Below are 21,748 nucleotides of genomic sequence, written 5' to 3' on the forward strand. Positions count from 1 at the left end.
TTAGGAAATAAGCTGGTTCAGGAGCCAGATGCCAACATCTGCCACTTGGACCAATCCCCAGGGGCCAGACACAGTTGCTAGACTGTTGGGCTGAGCTCTTAGAGCTGACTGCTACAGGTTTAGGCATCTGCCTCAGTGGCTGTGAAACACAGAAATTAACTGGTAATAATGGCCAATGACTTACACCAGATCATACTAAAAACAAAGTATGCAAAACTCCTTGCTTCCTGACTCATTGACTTCACATTACTTATGCTATACAGATGACTGTGTTTGTTACAGCAGGAGGTATACACTGCTAGCTTACATTTAGGCACTTTTTTAAATTTAAATTTATTTATTTTAATTGGAGGCTGGCATTTCTATTTATACCATGGAAATCAGTACACCCTCCAAATCAGAGCTCAAGTCGATGCTGAAAGGAAGAGAGGGTTCAGTTTAGTGAATGTGATTTTGAGGAAGGTCATCACATATCAGATTTAACGGCAGATGTATTAGGAAATAAGCTGGCACAGAGGCTGGCAAGCTGCATACAGCACAGACCCAACGTGACCAGTTTTTATGTGCCCCAGAGCCACATAAATGGTTTTTACAGATTTAAAGAGTAATTTTTTTTAAAAAGTAACAAATAAGAGTATGTGACATATGTGGCTAGAAAGACATAATATGTTTATAATTTGGCCTTCACAGAAAAAGACTGCTAACTTCTGAGTAGCCAGATTGAGGTGCAACTGTATTTTTCAAAACCATGGCTGAATGGAGACCACAGATCTGGCAAAAGTCAACAGACGCATCCTATGAGACTCAAGTGACTATGTGGAAGGTGCAATAAAACGAATTATGTATTTACTATCACTTGTAACCATAAGCTGCAGATTCTTTATAATAGGGATTGGTCAACTGTCTTAGCACAGGCCCTGAAAGTAAGCACTTTAAAATTTGGAGGCTACACTATCTCTGTCACATCAGCTGTAGAGCCATCATCTTAAAAAAACAAAAACAAAAAAAAAAACCACCTCTTTAAAAATGTAAAGCCCATTCTCAACAACTGAGACCTTGAAAAAATAAGCCGAGTCTGGTTCTGGCCCAACAATGATAGTTCTATAACCTCTGTAAGTTGCATACAAACATCCAGCCCCTTCCCAGCAGACTGGTTGTTAAGCTTTTATCAGCACCCAGGGAATCTGCTTATACTTCCATATATGTGACCAACACTGTCTAACAGAACTCTTTGGGATGATGAAAAGTTCTATATCTGTACTGACCAAAACAGTAGACCCTATCTATTAGATATCTGAAATGTGGCCATTCTACTAAGAAAATAAATTGCACTTATAAATGAATTTAAATGTAAACATCTACACATGGAAAAGACTACCACATCAGGCATGTGGTTGAAAATGTCCAAGGTGGCGTCTCCGGATAGTAAGCAGCATGTCAGGAACCACAGTGAGAACACTGAAGAATGCTCTGACTGGGCAACTCACTCTCTGCCTACCGAGATTTATTTTCCTCATAGTGGGCGCTGGTCTTGATGTATCTTGCCAGTTCTATTTGCATGTCTCCAAACAGCGGAACCACCTGCAGCTGCTGTAGTCAAAGAATAAAAATAAAAAACCCAGAGTCATTATATATTGTACTTAGTCACCAAATACAATCTAAGAAGAATGAGGAATGCTAATAATTACTGCAGGTTGAATGCTATTTCTGCAAATCACTTACTGCAAAAAAGTTGTAAACAACTTCTACATTCACTTAAAGTACCAATTCAAACATTAAAATCAACCTATCTTGTTGCTAGAACCATGGTCATTAAAAAAAAAAAAACACCTGCATTTCTATATACAACAAACAATTAGGAAAAAAAACTAAAGAGAAAAAATTGCAATAGCATCAAAAATAAAAGTATATAGTATTAAATCTAACAAAATATGTTAAGACTTCAAAATAAAATATTACCAAAAATTTTACAAAATTTTTTAAAGTTCTAAGTGAATAGAGAATTATGTTAGGTTCATGTACTGGAAAACATGGTATTTTAAAAATATCCATTTTCCCTAAATTGATCTACAGATTCAACAGAATCCCAAACAATATTCCAAGAGGAAAAATGGTTTATGGGTAGTATGTGCATGTGTGTGTATGTCTGTGTGTAAATCAGCAAGTCAATTCTAAAATATATTTCAAAAGATAGTGGGACAATGCTCAAGACAACTGTGGAGAACATAACTTGATGACCTGCTGGAGACTTACAGCAACTAAGCCAGCACAGGTGCAGACCAGTGGGGCAGAGCAACTCAAGGCAGAGTCATTCACATAGAGACACCTGCTCTATGACCCAGGTGACTCCTCAGAGCAACGAAGGGGAAACAGAGTCAACCAGATATCCATAGAGGCAAAAAAAAACCAGGACTGTCAACCCCCATCTCACAGCATACATTACATCAATTCCAGGGGGATTACAGAGCTAGATGGAAAAGGAAACAATGATGCTACTAGAAGGTAATGCAAAAGAAAATTCTAAAGAGTCTGTTTTATCAAAGAGTTCTTAAAGTGGACATAAAAGATGAATATATCAGACCACACTAAAATTAAGAACCTCGGTTCACCGATGACTCTTCAAGAAAGTGAAAAATAAGAGTGACATAGGGGAAATGCATGTATTTTAGGACACATGTATCCGACAAAGGATACATACCCAGAATACGTAAAGAACTACAAACCAACAGGGAAAAAAAAGAATGAGAGACTTGAAAGGACACTTCACAAAGAGAACACACAAAAGACTAATAATACCGTGAAAAGCAATCAGGGAGACATCAACTAAACCACAAGGAAACACTAGCCAATAAAATCTCAAAGACACACAGGCACACCCTTCAGGATGCCCCCTTGGTGATGATATGAAGCCCCAAGAATGCTCACTCACTGCTGGTGGTGATGCAAGTCAGCACAGCCATGTGGGGGAACTGTGAGGCTGTATCTACTGCACTGAAAATGTCCATTCTGTTAGATGGATACGCAGTCCGCCACTGGGTACTCACCCAGTAAAAATGTGCACAGATGTGCACACATCAGAGCAGCACTGTTCACACAAGCCAAAACGCAGAAACAATCTCATGTTCATCACAGAATGGATAAGCAAACTGCAGTTTAGTCATAAAATGTAGAGCCACACCACAATGAAAAAGTAAAAACTATAGTTGCAGGTTCCCACAGGGACAATCTGACAAACAAAGTAGGGGTAGCCAGACACAAAAGAATACATATGGCATGATTCCTTTAGACAAGGTTCAAATTCAGGCAAAACTGCTATAAGAGCAGGAAACAGTCTACTCACACCCACCCACTTGCCAACACTGCATTTCCTACTTTGGACCAGTCACAGTTGACCTCCCAAAGCTCAAACTGCATACACTTCAATAAAAAGGTTTATCTAGAAACTGCAACTCACCTTGAAGTATTTGTCGATTTTGGATAAGTTTATTCTTTTCTTGGCATCTAGTTTATAAATGTTGCTGACACTTCCATCCATCAAATATAGACCAAACCCCATGACCTGAAAAATCACAAAATGGCACATAAAGCTTAGACCTGCAGGTTTAATTATCCATAAACACACTGCTATAGTTCCTAACTTTGAAATGACAGTTCATTCTTATTTCAAAAAGCACTTTTTAAAAACACTGTAGTTGACCTACAACCCTATGTTAGTTCCAGGTGCACAACACAGTGAGTTGATATATCTATACATTCAAAAATGATCACCATAAGTCTAGTTACCACTGGTCCACCACGCAAAGGCAGACAATATTAACGATGGTATTTCCAAAGCAGTACATTTCATCCTCCAGACCCACTCACTTTGTAGCCAGAAGTCTACACCTCTTAATCTCACCTATTTCATTCACTCCTCTATACCACAACTGGGAACCTCCTGTCCTCTGTATCTATGAGCCTGTTTCTGTTTTATGCTTGTTCATTTTTTAGATTCTACATATAAGTGAAATCATATGGTATTTGTCTTTCTCTGCCTGACTTATTTCACTTAGCATAATACTAAGTACATTCACAAATGGTAAGATTTCATTTTTTATGGCTGAACAACATTCCATTATATCTAAATATATAGCTATACTGATATATATTACCTTCTCATGCATCTATCAATGTACACTTAGGCTTTCATGTCTTGGCTATTGTTAACAATGCTGCATATACCTTTCTTAATTAGTATTTTTCTTCATGTAACTATCCAGAAGTGGAATTGCTGGATCTTATGGTAGTTTTTTTTCATTCTTTGAAGAACCACCATATTGTTTTCGGTCGCGGCTGCAGCAATTTACATTCCCACCAGATTTCAAACCGTACCAGCAATTCCCTTTTCTCCAAACATGCTTGCTAGCAATTGTTATCTCTAGTCTTTTTGACAATATCCATTCTGACAAGTGTGAGATGATACTTCATTGTGGTTTTGATCTGCATCTCCCTGATGAGTAATATTGAGCATCTTTCCATGTAGCTCTTGGTCATATCTAGGTCTTCTTTGAAATTAATGCCTATTCATATCCTCTGTCCATTTTTAAAATTTTTTTCACATTGAGTTGTTCAAGTTCTTTCTACTCCTCAGATATTAACCCTTCGTTGAATATACTGTTAGCAAATACCTTCTTCATTCAGTACGTGGTCTTTTCATTTTGATAGTTTCCTTCGAAGTTTTTGAGTTTGATGTAGTCCCATTTGTTTATTTTTGCCTTTACTTCCCTTTTCTGAGGTGACAGATCAAAAAAATATATGTTGCTAAAACTGATAATGTCAGAGAGTTTTCTTCCAGGAATTTTATGGTTTCAGGTCTTAACAATTAAATCTTTAATCCATTTTGAGCTTGTTTTTATACATGGTGTGAGAGAGGAGCCCAGTTTTCCCAGCACCACTTATTAAGAGGCTTTTTCCCTGTCATATATTCTTGTTTCTTTTGTCATAGATTAATTGCCCATTAAGTGTGAGTTTATTTCTGAGCTCTCTGTTTCACTGATCTATGTCTGTTTTTGTGCCATACCATCCTGTTCTGAATTTGTGGTATAGTTTGAAATCAATTACATCAAACTGGAGTGTGATACCTCCAGTTTTGTTCTTAAAGCTTTCTAAGATTGTTTTGATTAATTGGGGTCTTTTTTGTTTCCTTGCAAATGTTATAATTATTTGTTCTAGTTTTGTGGAAAATGCCAGTGGTACTTTGATAGAGGTTGCACCAAAACTGTAGATTGCCGTCGGTAGTATGGGAATTTTAATGATGTTAATTTTTCCAATCCCCAAAACAAAACAGATCTTTCCATTTGTTCATGTTGTTTTCAATTTCTTTCAACAATGTCTTATAATTTTTCAGAGTCCAGGTTTTTTACCTCCTTGGTTAGATTCATTCCAAGGTATTTTATTCTTTTTGATACAACTGTAAATGGGATTTTTTTTAAATTTATCTTTCAGATAGCTTGTTGTTGGTATATAGAACCACAATGGATTCCTGTATATTATTTTACATCCAGCAACTTTACTGAATTCACGTATTAGTTCCAAAAGCTCTTTGTGGGTGTCTTTGGGATTGTCCATGTAGAGTATCACGGCATCTGCAAACAGTAACAATTTTCCTTCTTCCTTTCCAATTTGGATTCCTGTAATTTCTTTTCTCTCTCTGACTGACGTGGCCAGGACTGCCAATGCTATGCTGAATAAAGGTGGTGAGAGTGAGTGGGCATATTCTTGTTTTGTGCCTAATCTTAAAGAGAATACACTTTCCCTGCTCAGTATGACGCTAACTGTGGGCTTGTCATACACAGCCTTTATCATGCTGAGGTATGTTCCCTCTATATCCACTTTGTTAAGATTCTTTATCAAAAATGGATCCTGAATTTTGTCAAGTTTTTACCACATTTGTTGAGGTAGTCATATGATTTTTATTTTTCAGTTTGTTAATGTGTTATCACATTAACTGATTTACAGTTATTGAATTATTCTTGCATCCTTGGAATAAATCCCAGTTGATCATGGTGTATGATCTCTTTAATGTACTGAATTTGGCTTGCAAATATTTTGTTGAGGATTTTTGCCTCCATGTTCATCCATGATATTGGACTGTAGTTTTTGTGTGTGTATCTTTGTCTGGTTTGATATCAGAGTGATGATGCCTTACAGAATGAGGTCAAAAGCTTTCCTTCCTCTTCAATTTTTGTGGTAGGGGTGGGGATATTTTGAAGATAGTTGTTAACTCTTCCTTAAATGTCTGGTAGAATTCACCAGTAAAGCCATCTGTTTCTAGGCTTTCATTTGTTGGAAGTTTTTTGATTACTGATTCAATTTCATTAGTGGTAATCAGTCTGTTCATATTTGTTTCTTCCTGATACATCTTGGTAGAATGTACGTTTCCAGCAATTTATCCATTTCTAGGTTGTCCATTTTATTGGCATAATTGTTCATAGTAATCTCTTTTGACCTTTTGTATTTCTGTGGTGTTAGCTGTAACTTTTCATTTCTGATTTAATTTGGGCCCTCTTGCTACTTTTCTTGAGGGCTCTAACTAAAAGTTTATTGATGTGTCTATTTTTTGAAAAGCGAGCTCTTAGTTTTACTCTTTTCTATTATTTTTAGTCACTACTTCATCTATTTTTCACTCCAATCTTTATTATTTCCTTCTAACTTGGGGTTTTGCTTATTCTTTTGCTAGTTCCTCTAGAGGTAAGTTTAGATTGGTTATATGAAATTTTTCTTGTTTCCTGTAGTTTATATTGCTATAAACTTCCCTCTTAGAATTGCTTTTGTTATGTCCCACAGATTATGGAACACTGTGTTTCTGTTTTCATTTGTCTCCAGGTATTATTAAATTCCTTCTTTGATTTCATTAGGGACTCCTTAGTTCTTTAGTAGCATATTGCTTAGCCTCCATGTGGTTGTGTTTTTTTGGATATTCTCTTATAGTTGATTTCTAGTCAGATAGAAGCTGAAGCTCCAATACTTTTGCCACCTGACACGAAGAACTGACTCATTGGAAAACACCCTGATGCTGGGAAAGACTGAAAGCAGAAAGAGAAGGGGACGTCAGGGAATGAGATGGTTGGATGGCATCACTGACTCTATGGACACGAGTTTGAGCAAGCTCCAGGAGCTAGTGATAAACAGGGAAGCCTGGCGTGCTGCAGTCCATGGTATCGCAGAGTCGGACACAACTGAGCGACTGAACTGAACTTGCTTCTTTATAGCCTGGCATCAACTTTTCCTCCTTACTGATGTAACTTTGGTCTGGCATCCACTTCCAGTACAGTCCTGTCTCATCTACATTACAAACCTGCTCTGGTAAATATAAGCCTTCATCAATAATTTCTCAAAGCATTTCAGGAAATTCCCAGGCAGCTACCCTATCTGCACTAGCTATCTCACCATTTGCTTTTATGTTGTAAAGGCTGACTCTAGCCTTGAACTGATGAAACTAGCCATGGCTGGCATTAAAAGATGCACCCTCTGATTCGTTACTGTGGTTCTTCCTCCAGTCTTCACAAAGGCTTTTAGATTTCTTTTGAAGCAGCATTGAGTGGTTGACCCTGCATCTACACACTGAGAAGTTCCTCCATCTCTATCATTTTTCTACACTTCTTCAACATTACTGTTGACATCACAGGCACAGCAAACTTCCACGTTTCATGACTTCGTCCTTGTTCTTTAGAATTGCGCTGTTAAGTCTTTGTTTTAGTCTATTTTGTCTGATATAAGTATTGCCACCCTAGCTTTCCTTCCATTTCCATGAAATATCATTTTCCATCTCCTCACTTTCAGTCTGTCTTTAGATCTAAAGTGAGTCTCTTGAAGGCAGCATACATATGGGTCTTATTTTTTAACCCATTCAGCTACTGTATGTTTTCGACTGAAGCATTTAATCCACTCACATTTAAATTAATTATTGATGGGTACTTCCCTAGTGGCTCAGCAGTAAAGAATCTGCCTGCCAATACAGGAGACCTGGGTTCAATTTCTGTGTCAGAAAGATTCCCTGGTGAGGGAAATGGCAACCCACTCCAGTATTTTTGTCTGGGAATTTCCATGGACTGGAGCAGCCCACAGTCCATGGAGTCACAATGAATCAGACACAATTAGCAACTAAACAACAACATGCTTATTGCCATTTTATGTGTTGTTAAGCTCTTCAGTTTTTCATAGTTCCTTTTCATTCCTTTCTCCTTCTTTTGCTGTCTTCCCTTGTGATTTGATGACTATCTTTAGTGTTAGATTTAGATTTCTTTCTCTTTTTTGTGTATCTGTTATAAATTTTTGGTTGTGGTTATCATGAGGTTGATATATAGCAACCCATACACATGTATATATATGATTATTTTAAGTTACAATCTCTTAAGTTTGGACTCATTCTAGTAACTCTGCATTTTTACTCCCCTACCAACGCTCAATGTTTTTTTACATTATGTTTTATATCTTTTCTGTATCCCTTCACTATTTATTACGAATATAGGTGATTTTACTGCTCTTGTCTTTTAACCTTGCTACAAGTTGATCTACTACTCTTACTGTTTATTTGTCTTTTCCAATGAGATTTTTCTTTTCGTAATTTTAATATTTCTAGGCTTGCTAAAAAGTATTTTTAAAAGCCTCTCAGAAATTAATAGTTAGCGCTTCACATGGAGCTTTTTTATGTCACTTCTTGTTTCCTCTTACGTGTATACACATCAGTCCCACCTCTCCTGAAGCACAAGGCAATAAGAAATGTGAATTTCCAAAAGCACCTATTGCCAGGGAGCTCTTGTACCAATAGGTGCAAACAGAATGTTTCCAGTATCATAAAGCACTCCACTGGACAGCGCCCTTTTTCCCTGACCCCTCCATGCTGTTCTCCTACATGGAAGAAGTCCTGGAGCTGGGCCCACTTGCTTGGGCCAGCAGGACATCCAGCACAGGGTCCCACATGAAGGGGCCTCTATGAAGGCAGAGAGCAGGGTGAAGAGAATGGCAGAACCATCTCCTCAGAGCTGCTCAGTTTTCCTGGGTTCTCTCCAATGTACACATTATTAAACTTTCATTTGATTAAAAAAATAAAATAAAATAAAAACTTCTCATTTTCCCAATGAGAAACATCATTGAAAACCTCCCCAATTTGAAATAGAGGAATATGTTAAATGGCATGATTGTTGAACAACAAAAGTCTACTGTAATCATGGTGACATGCATGTGTGCTAAGTCATTTCAGTCATGTCCAACTCTTTGCAATGCTATGGATTATTGTAGCATGCAAGGTTTCTCTATTCATGAGATTCTCCAGACAAGAATGTTGGAGTGGGTTGCCATGCCCTCCTCCAGGGGCTCTTCCCAACCCAGAGATCAAACCTGCGTCTGTTACGTCTCCTGCACTGGCAGGCAGGTCCTTTACCACTAGAATAACCTGGGAAGCCCAATCATGGTGACACAGTATACTAAATTTCTAGGAAGTACATCCCTGCCAAGTAAAATCTGGCACAATCTCTGCTACAAGAAGCTTTATGCTGAGAAAAGTTCTTGACCAAAACCTCCTTATCTACAAGCACCTTCTCCAGGAATGGACATGAGACCTACCCGGCACTGGGCTCAAGCTTGGGACACACTCATGGGAATATGTCAAGGATTTGTAGTGCAATCTGCATGTAAGGTGGAAGATGCTATATGTACACACACACACACACACACAAGCATGAGAGAAAAGGTTGGCAAAACAATCATCAAGTTCATTTTGATGAAAAGAAGGCTGCCCCTTTCTCATGGTGCTGTTGGCAGTCTTCCCTCAACACACGTACTTTGAGAAGCATGTGTTTCTCACTGGGCGTCAGGTACATTCTATTTTCATAGTAATCCACACAGAGATTCACAATGTCTGCTAGGAGCTCTTCATAACCAGAAATCACTTCCAGCTGCTGCTGCAGAGACTAAAACACAGAGTGAGATCTATGTCACTGACCACTCTCTCCCTCAGCCCCCTGGGAATGTGCCCCGTCAGCCAGAGTGTGAGTTACTTGTGTGATCTTGTTGTGGTTGGCCAGGAACATGGACAGATTCTGTGATTCCTGGATGGACTGTGGATCTGCCATTTTACGTAAAAACTGAGCAGCCCTATAAAAGAGGGGGAGAAAAGGTTAATCAACCAACATGCTTAATGAGATTGAAAAAAAAAAAAAAAGCCTGGCAAAATCAAAATTACTCTACTACTGCTACAGTTATCTGTAGACATGTGCATCACAGACGCTGGTTTCAATTTCAGCCTCCTCCAGCTTCTCCCCTGCAATGTGGACAGCTCATGACCCCACTGTCCATAGCTGACGGACTTCCTCAGAGACGTGGCAGCACCACTTACAGGCTTTCCTGAAGGGCACCGACACAACAGCCTCTCACGCTGCTCCCTACCCCCAAGTCTGAAAAAGGCTGACACTCCCTCCGTGAGTCCAGGGCTGAGTGACAGCACCGTTTAGGTCCTCTGCTGGGAAACTTTTGGGCAGCCAAACCTCCCACCAGTCAGGGACCACACCACACACAGTTTTGTGCCAAAGGTCTGAGACAAAATCCTGACTCCACCACCAATTTGCAGCTCCATCTTGGACAAACCTAAAGATCTGGTACCAAGTCTAACATGAGCGGTGGGTTTTCCCACACCATCAAGCAACATTCTAACACCAGCTGGGTGGCCTGCAATGAACTAAATTCTGACACTGCTGGAAGACAGCATCAGACCCCAGGAGTAGGGCAATGTATGGGAAAAGAATGGGGGCTTCCACGGCCTCTCCAATCACCACTCCACCAAACTTCCACATGTTCACCAACCTGGAAGCTCTCCAAACCCTGTCCTTCAGGGTTTTTAATGGAAGATTCCTCATATAAACATGTTTGATTAGATTATTGGATGCTGACAATGGGTTCAACCTCTAACCCCTCTCTCCCCACTGAGGTCAGGAGGGTAGGACTAAAAGTTCCAACCCTCCAGTCCCAGGGCTGATTCCTCTGGTGATCAGCCCCATCCTGAGGGTACCTAAGGGCTTTCCAAAATCACACTAACATAACAAGAGAAACTTTATGCTTTCATCACAGGAAATTCCAAGGGTTTTAGGAGTTGTGCCAGAAATGAGGATGAACATACACTTCTTATTATAAATCAATACATACCCCCTGAACTCTCCTGACTCTCACCATATCTGGAAAACAAGACCTATATGACCTACTCATGGGCTGACAGGGGAATGGTGGACACAGAAGGACCTGTACGCTGAGGTCCAACAGTCCTGCACAACATGGGCTGAGTCTCTAGTTTTTACAAAGCGGTATGAAAGCACATGAGAGGACTCTGCACATCTAGGGCTTCCCCAAAAAAGTTTAGGACCTGTCTGTACAACCTAGAACCTTGAGGGTTTTACTAAAGAAAAGTTTTCATGGCAAAGACTGGTAACCTACCCCAACTGTCATTTCCTTTCCTTCCTGCTTCAAAATAAGCCCTGAATTTCTGTAGTGCAGCAACGTGCCTCATCTCCACATTGGGATCAACTGCTCAGCCATGAGATATAAGGCAAAACTTTGTAAGGCACTTGAAAGTTTACTCATAAGAGATATTGTAGGGCCTTCAACTCTCTTTCCTTCCTGTTGACCTGAATGCAGAGATGACACCTGGAGCTCAAGTAGCCATTCTGGGCTACAAGGCTGGAGCCCTGGTTCCTGAACGGTCTGGAACCCACTTAGCTGCAGGCCACCTACATCAGGACATTCCAGGTGAGAAATAAACTGTAATCTTGCTTATTTCTATAAGTTTTTTTTTAATATATGTATAAAATAATATCAACTGCTATGTTTATATTCTTTTTAAAAGAATGTATAGTGTTCACTTTATTGATTTGAGTGATTGTTGAAGCTGCAAGAATGGAAATTAAGAAAAGGACCAAAAATACCTGTTTTTATTTTCCTTAAGCCTCACCATGACAATATGGGTTATCTGGAACGTACACTTAGCAGAAGTTGTAACTACCAGCTACGTGCAAATAAAGTATTTTTTGATTTTTTTTTTTTTTTTTTTTAAATAGGCGTTTTGAATGTTGACCGTGAGTGTGAGGGCTGGGGATGAGTAAGGATTATTGCCTGGGAAAGTGAACCAACAGATTGTCCATAACAGAGATCACAGCAAGAGGATGCTGGAAGGATGAGGGGTGCCTCAGCCATCTTCTGTGCTCAGGGGAGCCTAGGGGGCAGCAAAGATGGTGGGCAACTTCTGAAGGGGGTGCCCAGGGGCCCTCCAATGGCCTTCCACAGAGCAGTCCCATCTTTAAACTGTTTTCCAGACTGGGCTTTGAAATAAAGGTGCTACTGCTAAAAGAGAGAGAAAAGAAACCTTTTTAAAATGAAAAACTACTGGTGCTGTCTACCTCCCCATTTCTCTGATAAAAGGCTGACAAAGCTGATCAAAATCATGCAACAAGTGATTTGTGCCATCAGGAGCAGAAGCTGTCCTCCTGGACTGGGAAGCTGAGAAGCCCCATGCTCCACCAAGAGTCCCACACACTTGAAATCCCCGAACACTGGCATCAGATGGAAACAACTCCAGACTCTCCTACTGGAGAGGAGTTAACAGGACAATTCAAAAGATGTTGTCATTCTGAAGATCTACGCTTGCATGCAGAGCCGACTCGATGAATGGAACACCTGAACTTATTTCACACAAACAAGGCTTGAAGTCTGGGAGATCTAGCTCCACCCCCACTGCTGACCCAAGCTCAGATCTGTTTCGTGCTGCATCTCAAGTTGATTTCATTTTAAAGACACAGCATTAGGGTTCAGGTTAGGCTGCCCCCAAATATGCCACTGTGGCATACTGATTTATTCTGGATTAGTTACTTAAATAGCTGCAGCAAGTACATTCTGACCTCCTCTGTGCCCCTGAAAGCAGGAAAGAAACCTCCCACATAAAAGGTAACCTCCCTGTACCAGGAGGTCAGGAGGCGTCCTCATCACCAGAGGCTGTGTGAACAACCTTCCTACCTCCTCACTCACTGACCAGGCCAACTCAAACTTCTCTGTCTTATCAATTCTTCACAGGTTACTTTTTCTTTGTTTAAAAGGTTACTTCTTTGGGTCTCATATTTGGGACCCCCCCCCCGCCACATACTTATTAAATTAAATTTGTTTTGCTCTTCTTAATTTCTGCTTTCTTAAAGGGAATTCTCAGGCAAGAACCTAGAAGGGCACAGGAGAAATTACTTTCCTTTCTCTACAAATGAAACCACAGCCTATTCAGATGCAAAGTAAATCTCTTCTAAGTCAATTGTATAGCTAAGATTCATTGTCTAACAAAGGAAACAGAAGTCAGCATCTCATTCCAGCCAACTTGCCTTAACAGTCTAGGGCACAGACTTTCCCTAGAGAGTTGGTTACAGGACAGCTGCTCTGATCTACCTGCCACCAACGTACTCAGTCTTACAGACACACTGCTGTGACGTGCCCACCTAGCCCAGATGTGCAGGCTCACGGCAGCACATTGTCCTCTAGGGTGATGGGAGTTCAGAGCCCCCTCCACACACAGGACTACCAGAATGCTTCGTAGGGCTCGTGATCTGTCTCAGGCCCAAGAATGGCCCTTGTGGGTGCCGCACCCACCTTGCAAAGGCACCAGGGAGCCCAGGCACGCTCACCTCTTGTAGGCTGAGTGGTCATTCTTCACACTGCACTTCATGTTCTTCAGCTCGTCCAGCACAGCAAACATGTTGATGAACTTGCCCAGGGTGATCAGGTAGGCTTCGGACACGAAGTCCTTCCTTCTCTCCGCATGGCACAGGCGCCTCACCTCCCCACAAAAACGCTCAATGGCATTTCTCTGTGCAGAGGAAGCAGGGACAAATACACTGCTTTCAGGGACGGGCCAACCCCAGACTCAGCTCCAATCACAGGGTCCAGACTCACATTACTTGCTGATGAAATGCCCAACCAACAGGTGCGTTATTTACAGCTCAGGTAAAGAGGCATTTTCTAGAAAGCGATTTCCACATGTCATTGCTCTCTAACAATCATCACCGATTTTGCACTTTACCAACTATGTCCCCAAAGTAAAAGAATTTTGTTGACTATTCCGGCAAAGTTACTGAGCAAAATGCTGCGAAAGAACATCTGTAAAGCAGGTTGCTTTAGCTTTCAGAGTTGAAAAAGGGAGTGGGAGGATTTCCACTTGACAATTTTTTAAGATAAAACAAAAACTCATGATCTAAGGAGTTCTATCTTCTCTGTTTGCTAAAGGAATCTGTAATAAAAAAAACTCACACACATTTCTAAAGTACGTCTTTAAAAATCCAGGAAGGCCCCTCCCATAGCCACCCTGCCTAACCCAAGGGCCAGAAGGAGTCAAGACCAGGGTGAGGCCCACCAGAGCAGACAATGGGATGAAAACATGTGAAAACCAGATGAATTGAAAGTACAAGCATACTGATAGAAAGCAGTCTTCATTCAGGAAATACAAAGTCACTCTCAAGCGAAGGAGAGAGTGAAACATAAAAGCAGCATTTATTCTGAAACAGCCAGTCAAGCTTCAGCCTTGTGAAAGGTTTAGTTCCCTTTGGCCTCAAAGCTGTTGTGAGGGTCTGAATTTACATGCAGTAAATGTGCCAGCGCCCCACTCTCTGCACTAAACCCCTGGGATTATTGCACCGTTTTACCTGGAAGTACATAAAATTCATCAGTTTCGTGACCTCAGGCTCAAGGACCTCCACGGTTTTCTCATAAATTTCAACTCTGTTAGGCTGTTCGTTACATTTCACCTGGAAGTAAACAAGCATGACAGAGAGAGGCTTCAACACACAGAATGTGAGGAGTTGCTGGAGAAAGGCAGATCAGAAGTGGGGTGTGGTGTGACTGGGCAGGAAAGCCTGGAAGGGATGAGGCCTGGTCTGTCTGGAGTGGGGTGTGGCCAGTGGGGGTGGGGTGGGGTCTGGCTGGGACCGGCACCTGTGGGATGGCCCGAGAGCAGCTTCTCCAGGTGTACAGCATGACAGCGTATTCTTGGCCTTCCTCCAGCATCTCATTCTGCAAGGGTACACCAGGCAAATCAAAGGCAAGCAGAACAGTCACAAATTGGTAACATATACAGCCATAAAACAGAGGGAAAGGCCAGGAAGCTGACTATAGTCTGAAAGTATTTTTAAGATGCGTTAAAATGCTCACAAGGTTTGATCTAATAAATTCACTTGTACAAATCTAGCCGGGGAGAATAAGTATGTATTTAGGAAGATATTCATCATAGAACTTATTATAAAAAAGCACAGCAAACTAAGTAAACATGCAAAAATAGTTAAATTTTGAACACTTACCAAATGGACTAGACAGCTATTAAAAATTACTTCATCTGGTGTAATTTAATGACATATCAAAATGTTCATTAAATTATTAATATACATAGTTATAACAACAATGCAATTCACTTCTGCAATCTAAATCCCATATGGGTGTGTGCCTGGTATGCTTGAGCACAAGTATAAACAAAGGAGAGTGGGCTTGCTGATGCTGACAAAGGTTTTCTCTGGGCCACAGAAGCCAGATTTTCGGAAAGAGCATGCACTGTTCTTAGAAGTACAATAATACCAAAAAAAAAAGACATTTGCCATTCAGATGTGGCAAACCCCTGCCCTCCCACTGAGGAAACCATGTAGTTACCATGCTAGAATGGACAGTTGCTTGTTCAATGTATCTTGCAATGCCGGTAACAAATGCATTTCTGTCTTCAAAATTAGTGTTGAAATTTGGCTGGAAGGAAAAAGAAAACCATCACATGGAGGTCAGCACCACAGGTCACGTGTCCTGCAGCTGCGCAGCACCCACCTGGTAGAGCAGTGAGGATGGTGGGGGCTCGATGCAGGGCTGCTGGTCAGGCAGAGGCAGCTCTTCCAAGAGGTCCACGTTAGACAGTGCGTCCTCCAGCGTCACCTGGGCTGCCATCCTGGCCTAGGACCAAACACAAAGCCCCCCGTGCTGTGAGGAAGGGCATGACAGTCCCTCCAGGACGGGGTACTTAGGGTCCTGCTCCCCTGTGCCTTCTTCTTAGGGAGCTGGGGATGGCAGAGGCATCTTAGACTGTCCCTAGGGCCTGGCGTCTCTCTCGGGCCTCATCAACAGGGGAGTCACAACACAGCTGCTGCTGGTCGTGGTACAGGGCACAAGGGCCAACACACGTGCCATGGCTTCCTGCCACCCTCCCACCTCAGGGCCATCATCCTGCAGGGCTCTCCGCGAGGGTGTGACCACCCCTTCACTGAGCTGGGGGCAGGAACAGTTCCTCCCATACTATGTCTGTCCTCAGGAGGCCAGCACAGCCTCCGATGGGCAACAGCGCTTCCAACCAATGACACTTCCCAGGGGCGTCCTCCGAGCAGGGCCACACGCTCGGGATGAAGATGCACAGAGCCAGCGCCCTGACTCCACGGATACAGGACAGCCTGCCGGGCCCAATAAGGCGAGGGCCTATGGCCAAGGAAAGGAAAACGGGAGAAGGCTACTGGCAGAGGACTGAGGGCCTGAACTCTGACTGCCATACAGAAGCACAGAAAAGGAGACGGACTTCATCTGATACATCTGTGCTGGCTCCAGAAGGGAGGCGTCAACATACTCCAGCTTGCCTCCCGCTGAATGTTGCTGTGATCCTTCGTGGGCCTCAGGGAGCAACTCTAACTCCAGATGGACATGTGAAGCAGCCCTGACCCCAGCAGGATACGTGGGGAAGCTACATGGTCAGCTATGTTCATTCTGAAATTGGAAATGACAGCAGGCAGGCTGGGCAAGAACACTGAAAGAAAAGGAAGAGGTACCCAGCTGCTCCACTTAGCGCTGGGCACCAGACAGGCATGGGTGCGGAAGTATTTGGTGAGGCAGGTTTCCAAAGCCTCAGCATGCTGGTCAGAGGACCAAAAAGGGAACCCCAGGGCACTGGAAAGCCCCAGGGACAATGTGGAGAGGAAGAAGCGTGGAAGAGCAAGCCCACAAAGTTGGTCAGAAATGTCATCAGGCTCACCCTCAAGCTGCACATGTGTGGATCTGATCCTCACATCCCAAGCCCTGAGACCAGAGCCAGGTCCCAGACGGCCACAGGAGGCACACCCAGGACAGATCCAAAGGGCACTGCTGAGCTCCAAAGACAGGTGTGACACTGCACCATAGTCCAGAGAGGACAGGTCAGAACTGTCGCCTAAATCAAAGCAGGCTGCTTGCCAGCTAAAACAAAAACAACATTTCCTAGGATTTCAACAAGACCCAGAGTCTCATACTATAACATCCAAAATGTCCAGCTGCAATCTGAACTACTCAGTAAAGAACCAGTAACGTCAGCTCCTACGGGAAAAGATGAGCAACAGACACCAATGCCAAATAATACAGATGCTACAAGTATCTACCAGACTTAAAGTACCTACTATAAAAATGCTCTAAACAAACATGGCACTCCTGAACTGAACAAAAAAACTGAAAGGCACAAATAAATAAATAAATAAATAACTGAATGGAAATTTAGAACTAAAAAATACATCATCAAAAAAATCTACAAACAAAAAATGCTGGAGAGGATGTGGAGAAGAGGGAACTCTCTTGCACTGTTGGTGGGAATGTAAATTGATACAGCTACTATGAAAAAGAATATGGAGAATCCTTAAAAAACTAGGAATAAAACTACTATATGGCCAAGCAATCCCACTACTGGGCATATACCCTGAGAAAATCATAATTTAAAAAGACACTTGTACCCCAATATTCACAGCAGCACTATTTACAATAGCTAGGACATGCAAGCAGCCTAGATGTCCCTCGACAGATGAATGGATAAAGAAGCCGTGGTATGTACACACAATGGAATATTACTCAGCCATAAAAAGGAACAAATATGAATCAGTTGAACTGAGGCAGATGAGCCTGGAACCTATTATACAGAGTGAAGTAAGTCAGAAAAACAAATCATCATATATTAACACATATATATGGAATCTAGAAAAATGGTACTGATGAACCTATTTGGAGGGCAAAAATAGAGACACAGACATAGAGAACAGACCTGTGGAGATAGAGGGGAAGGACAGGGTGGAACAAACTGAGAGAAGAGCACTGCCATATATACACTACCGTGTACAGAGGTAGCTAGCGGGAAGCAGCTATACAGCACAGGCAGCTCCGCTGGGTGCTCCGTGATGACTTGGAGTGCTGCGGTGAGGGTGGGGGGTGGCAGGTCAAGCAGGAAGGCATGCATGTATACACATGGCTGATTCATGACGTTGTATTCCAGAGACCAATACAACACTGCAAAGCAACTACTCTCCAATTAAACATAAATTTAAAAATACAATACTGAAATTTAATGAACTCCCCACATGAGCTTAAAAGCAGAGGAAAGATTCAGTGAATTTGAAGACAGAGCAACAGAAATAAGCTAATTTGAATGACAGAGGGGAAAAAAAGATTGAAAAAAATGAAGAGCCTTGAGGACCTCTGGAACAAGAGAAAACTATCTAACACTGTCTCATAAAAATACAAGAACAAGCTGGATCAACAGTTGAAAACACGACTAAAAACTCCGCAAATGTGGCCCTTTGCAAATGTGTCTGCAGATTCAAGAAGCTCAGCAGACCCCAAACAAGACAAACCTAAAAAAATCCCTACCCAGACAGATCACAGTCACACTGCTAAAAATAAAGACAATGAAAAAATATCTTTAAAATAGCCTGAACAAAGTGGTTCATGACCTAGAGAACAATAATTTGTGAGAAATAAATTTCCATTGTTTATAAGCCAAAAAGAGAGAGACGGAGAGGGAGGGATCTAAGAGGACTTTAATAATAAAATGCAGACCTAAACCCAAACATATCAGTAATTAGGTTTATCAAAGTAAGTTGAAACACACCAATTAAAGACAGAGATTTTCAGAATGGATTTAAAAACTCCTGACCCAAGCCTATGCCAGCTGTAAGAAACTCATTTCAGACATAATGACACAGGTAGCTGACAGTAAACGGGGAAAAGAGAAACCAAGCAAGACTAGTCAAAGGAAGCTGGACTACTCAAGTGTCAGAGAGAGCTGGCTTCCAGGCAGGAAATGCCCAGGGATAAAGAGGGGGGTGCACAACGGAAAATCATTCAGAGAGGAAACAACCAGGCTCAGTGTGAATGACTAACACAAGAGGGTCAAACCAGGCAAACGCCGGCAGCTCCGAAAGGAGAAGTAACTCCGCCCTGGAGACAGCGACAGCTCTCAGCCAGCAACGAGAGATCGGCGGGACGGGGAGGACAGACACCAAGGGAGCCGAGGCCTGAACTCCTCCCCCAGCCCGACAACAGCACAAGGTCCATTCTGCATGGTTCTCACCATCCACGTTAATGTTAAATATAGCAGTTGTTTTTCACAGCAATGAAAAAATCTCCCTTTCATTACCAACTTCCTTCTGTCATCACAACTTCCTATTCCACACACTCAAGAAAGGAGTACATCCAGGACAGGGGTGCACAGAGCCAAGTCTTCCTCCTGGTCACTGCCCTGCAGAGCCAGCGCAGGGGCCCCAGCGGTGCCCATACAGGGCACCTCAAAGCTGATGGCCTCCAAGGAGCCAGGCTGCCCAACAAGGTCCCTGTGGTCCCACAGGGCTGCCTGGCCTTGCCTCTGTGCCTCTCACCTCCACAGGTCAAGCCAACCACCCAGGAACAACCACACAGCCCACATGACCAGTTGCCCTAGCTTTCCACTCAGTGCCCATGGGACCCGCTTCCTCCCCACCCTCTGCCCAGGACAGGCCGGGAGCACCCAATGACAGAAGAGGTGGTACAAGAGAGCTGCAGAAAGGCTCTGTGACACACTTGGGTCACGCCCTAGGAAAAAGGTCAAATGTTCAACTTATTTCAAATCAGTGTTTAAGGACACTTTTGTTTGCTGTGGTTTATATGTACAATGGAATATTATTTGGTCTTAATGAGGAAGGAAATCCTGACACATGCAAGAACACGAATGAGCCCGGAAGTCATGCTAACGGAAATAAGCCAGTCACAAATGGAAGAGCACTGCACGACCCCACTCAGAGGAGGGAGCCAAACTCAGAGAGGAAGTAGAACAGCGGCTACCCCGGGGCTGGAGAAGAGGAGACTGGGGAATTGCTGTCTCATGGGCACAGGGTTCCAGTGAGGGAAGACGGGAAAAGTTCTGGAGATGGACGGTGGTGACGTCTAAAATGGCAAATTTTATGTTCTGCATATTTTACTACAATTAAAAATTAGGATAAAAAATTATCAATATTTATGGCAGATAAATCAGAAAATAAAGAAAAAGTAAAGGAAATTATCCATAAGCCTCTGATCCCTCACAGAAACAAGATGATACAAGTTATTCTGCAAGCTGCTTTTCCCTTCCAACTTCCATAAAAACACTGAAGTTGAACATTCTCTCACAGCATCCTTTAATCTTTGTGTGAACTACCAGTCAAGGCTCTCTTATCACACACAGAGGCTCTTTCTTAATTACTGCATTTTCTTCTCCATGCTTTTCGACCATGAACACACCCTACAAACATCCAATTAATTCCAGGGCCACGGGCGCCTCCATGACTCCCCAGCCTGTGCTTCTTCCACAAAGAAGAAGCGGGTGTCTGCCTCATCTGTTAAGGAAACCTGAAACTGTCAGTTCTGAATTCAAGTCCCCAGTCTCCATCTCACCGCTTTCTTTGACACCTCACAATTTCACCTCAAGATTCTGTTTAAATCCATTTACTTTTCTCCATTTCTAGCAGCCACTCCCTTGTCAGGGGTGGCCCACTGCCCCAGGAATAAAATCCACACTCCCTGTCCCAGCTCCAGCCACCCCAAATCCAGAATCTTGCCAGACTCACCCCCTTCAGCCCACTGGGGCTTCCTCTCAGCACAACACAGGGGCCTTGGGTGCCTGGCCACCCACCGCACAGCCCTGGGACAGAGCCTCAACTACACCTCAAGGACTGACACACCTTTGCAGTGTCAAAAGCCACAGTGCCAAAGCCCAAGAGTGTAACAAAAATAACTCATCTGGAACACACTCAAAACCTCCCCTGCTGCCACGCAGGACTTCACAGTTTAACAACTCAATGACATTTCTGTCTACCTGGGCTCAGCTCCCTCCATGGCTTGGGGCCTGGTCACAGCAGGATGGCATGCGCCCACAGGCACAGAGGGAAGGTCATGGGAGGACACGGTGAGAAGGCGGCCGTCTGCAAGTCAAGGGGAGGCACCTTGGAGGGAACCAGCCCTGCTCACACCTTGATCTCAGACTTCTAGCCTCCAGTTCTAGGAGAGAATACTTTCCTATTGCCTAAGCTGCTTGCCAGCAAAGGTCAAGGCTATGGTTTTTCCAGTAGTCATGTATGGATGTGAGAGTTGGACTATAAAGAAAGCTGAGCACCAAAGAATTGATGCTTTTGAACTGTGGTGTTGGAGAAAGACTCTTGAGAGTCCCTTGGACAGCAAGGATATTACACCAATCAATCCTAAAGGAAATCAGTCCTGAATATTCATTGGAAGGACTGATGTTGAAGCTGAAACTCCGATACTTTGGCCACCTGATGCAGAGAGCTGACTCATTTCAAAAGACCCTGATGCTGGGAAAGATTGAAGGTGGGAGGAGAAGGGGACGACAGAGGATGAGATGGTTGGATGGCATCACCGACTCAATGGACACGGGTTTGGGTAGGCTGCAGGAGTTGGTGATGGACAGGGAGGC

General features: G+C 42.7%; 1 protein-coding gene across 2 annotated transcripts in view; it reads right to left on the reverse strand.

Annotated features, from left to right (window-relative positions):
* Window positions 1-21,748, reverse strand: part of CYFIP1 (cytoplasmic FMR1 interacting protein 1) — a 100,529-nt gene that overhangs the window by 53,749 nt on the left and 25,032 nt on the right. For both annotated transcript variants that reach the window (XM_052636352.1, XM_052636353.1), the window contains exons 2-10: window positions 15,859-15,981; window positions 15,694-15,783; window positions 14,989-15,066; window positions 14,700-14,801; window positions 13,686-13,867; window positions 10,038-10,134; window positions 9,822-9,950; window positions 3,455-3,559; window positions 1,499-1,590 (exon numbers count right to left, since the gene is read on the reverse strand). In XM_052636352.1, coding sequence (XP_052492312.1) covers window positions 1,499-1,590; window positions 3,455-3,559; window positions 9,822-9,950; window positions 10,038-10,134; window positions 13,686-13,867; window positions 14,700-14,801; window positions 14,989-15,066; window positions 15,694-15,783; window positions 15,859-15,975 — 992 coding nt within the window. In that variant the 5' untranslated portion in view covers window positions 15,976-15,981. The remainder of the gene's footprint in view (window positions 1-1,498; window positions 1,591-3,454; window positions 3,560-9,821; window positions 9,951-10,037; window positions 10,135-13,685; window positions 13,868-14,699; window positions 14,802-14,988; window positions 15,067-15,693; window positions 15,784-15,858; window positions 15,982-21,748) is intronic.

Source organism: Budorcas taxicolor, chromosome 2, assembly GCF_023091745.1.
Source record: "Budorcas taxicolor isolate Tak-1 chromosome 2, Takin1.1, whole genome shotgun sequence".
In the NCBI taxonomy this organism is placed as follows: domain Eukaryota; kingdom Metazoa; phylum Chordata; class Mammalia; order Artiodactyla; family Bovidae; genus Budorcas; species Budorcas taxicolor.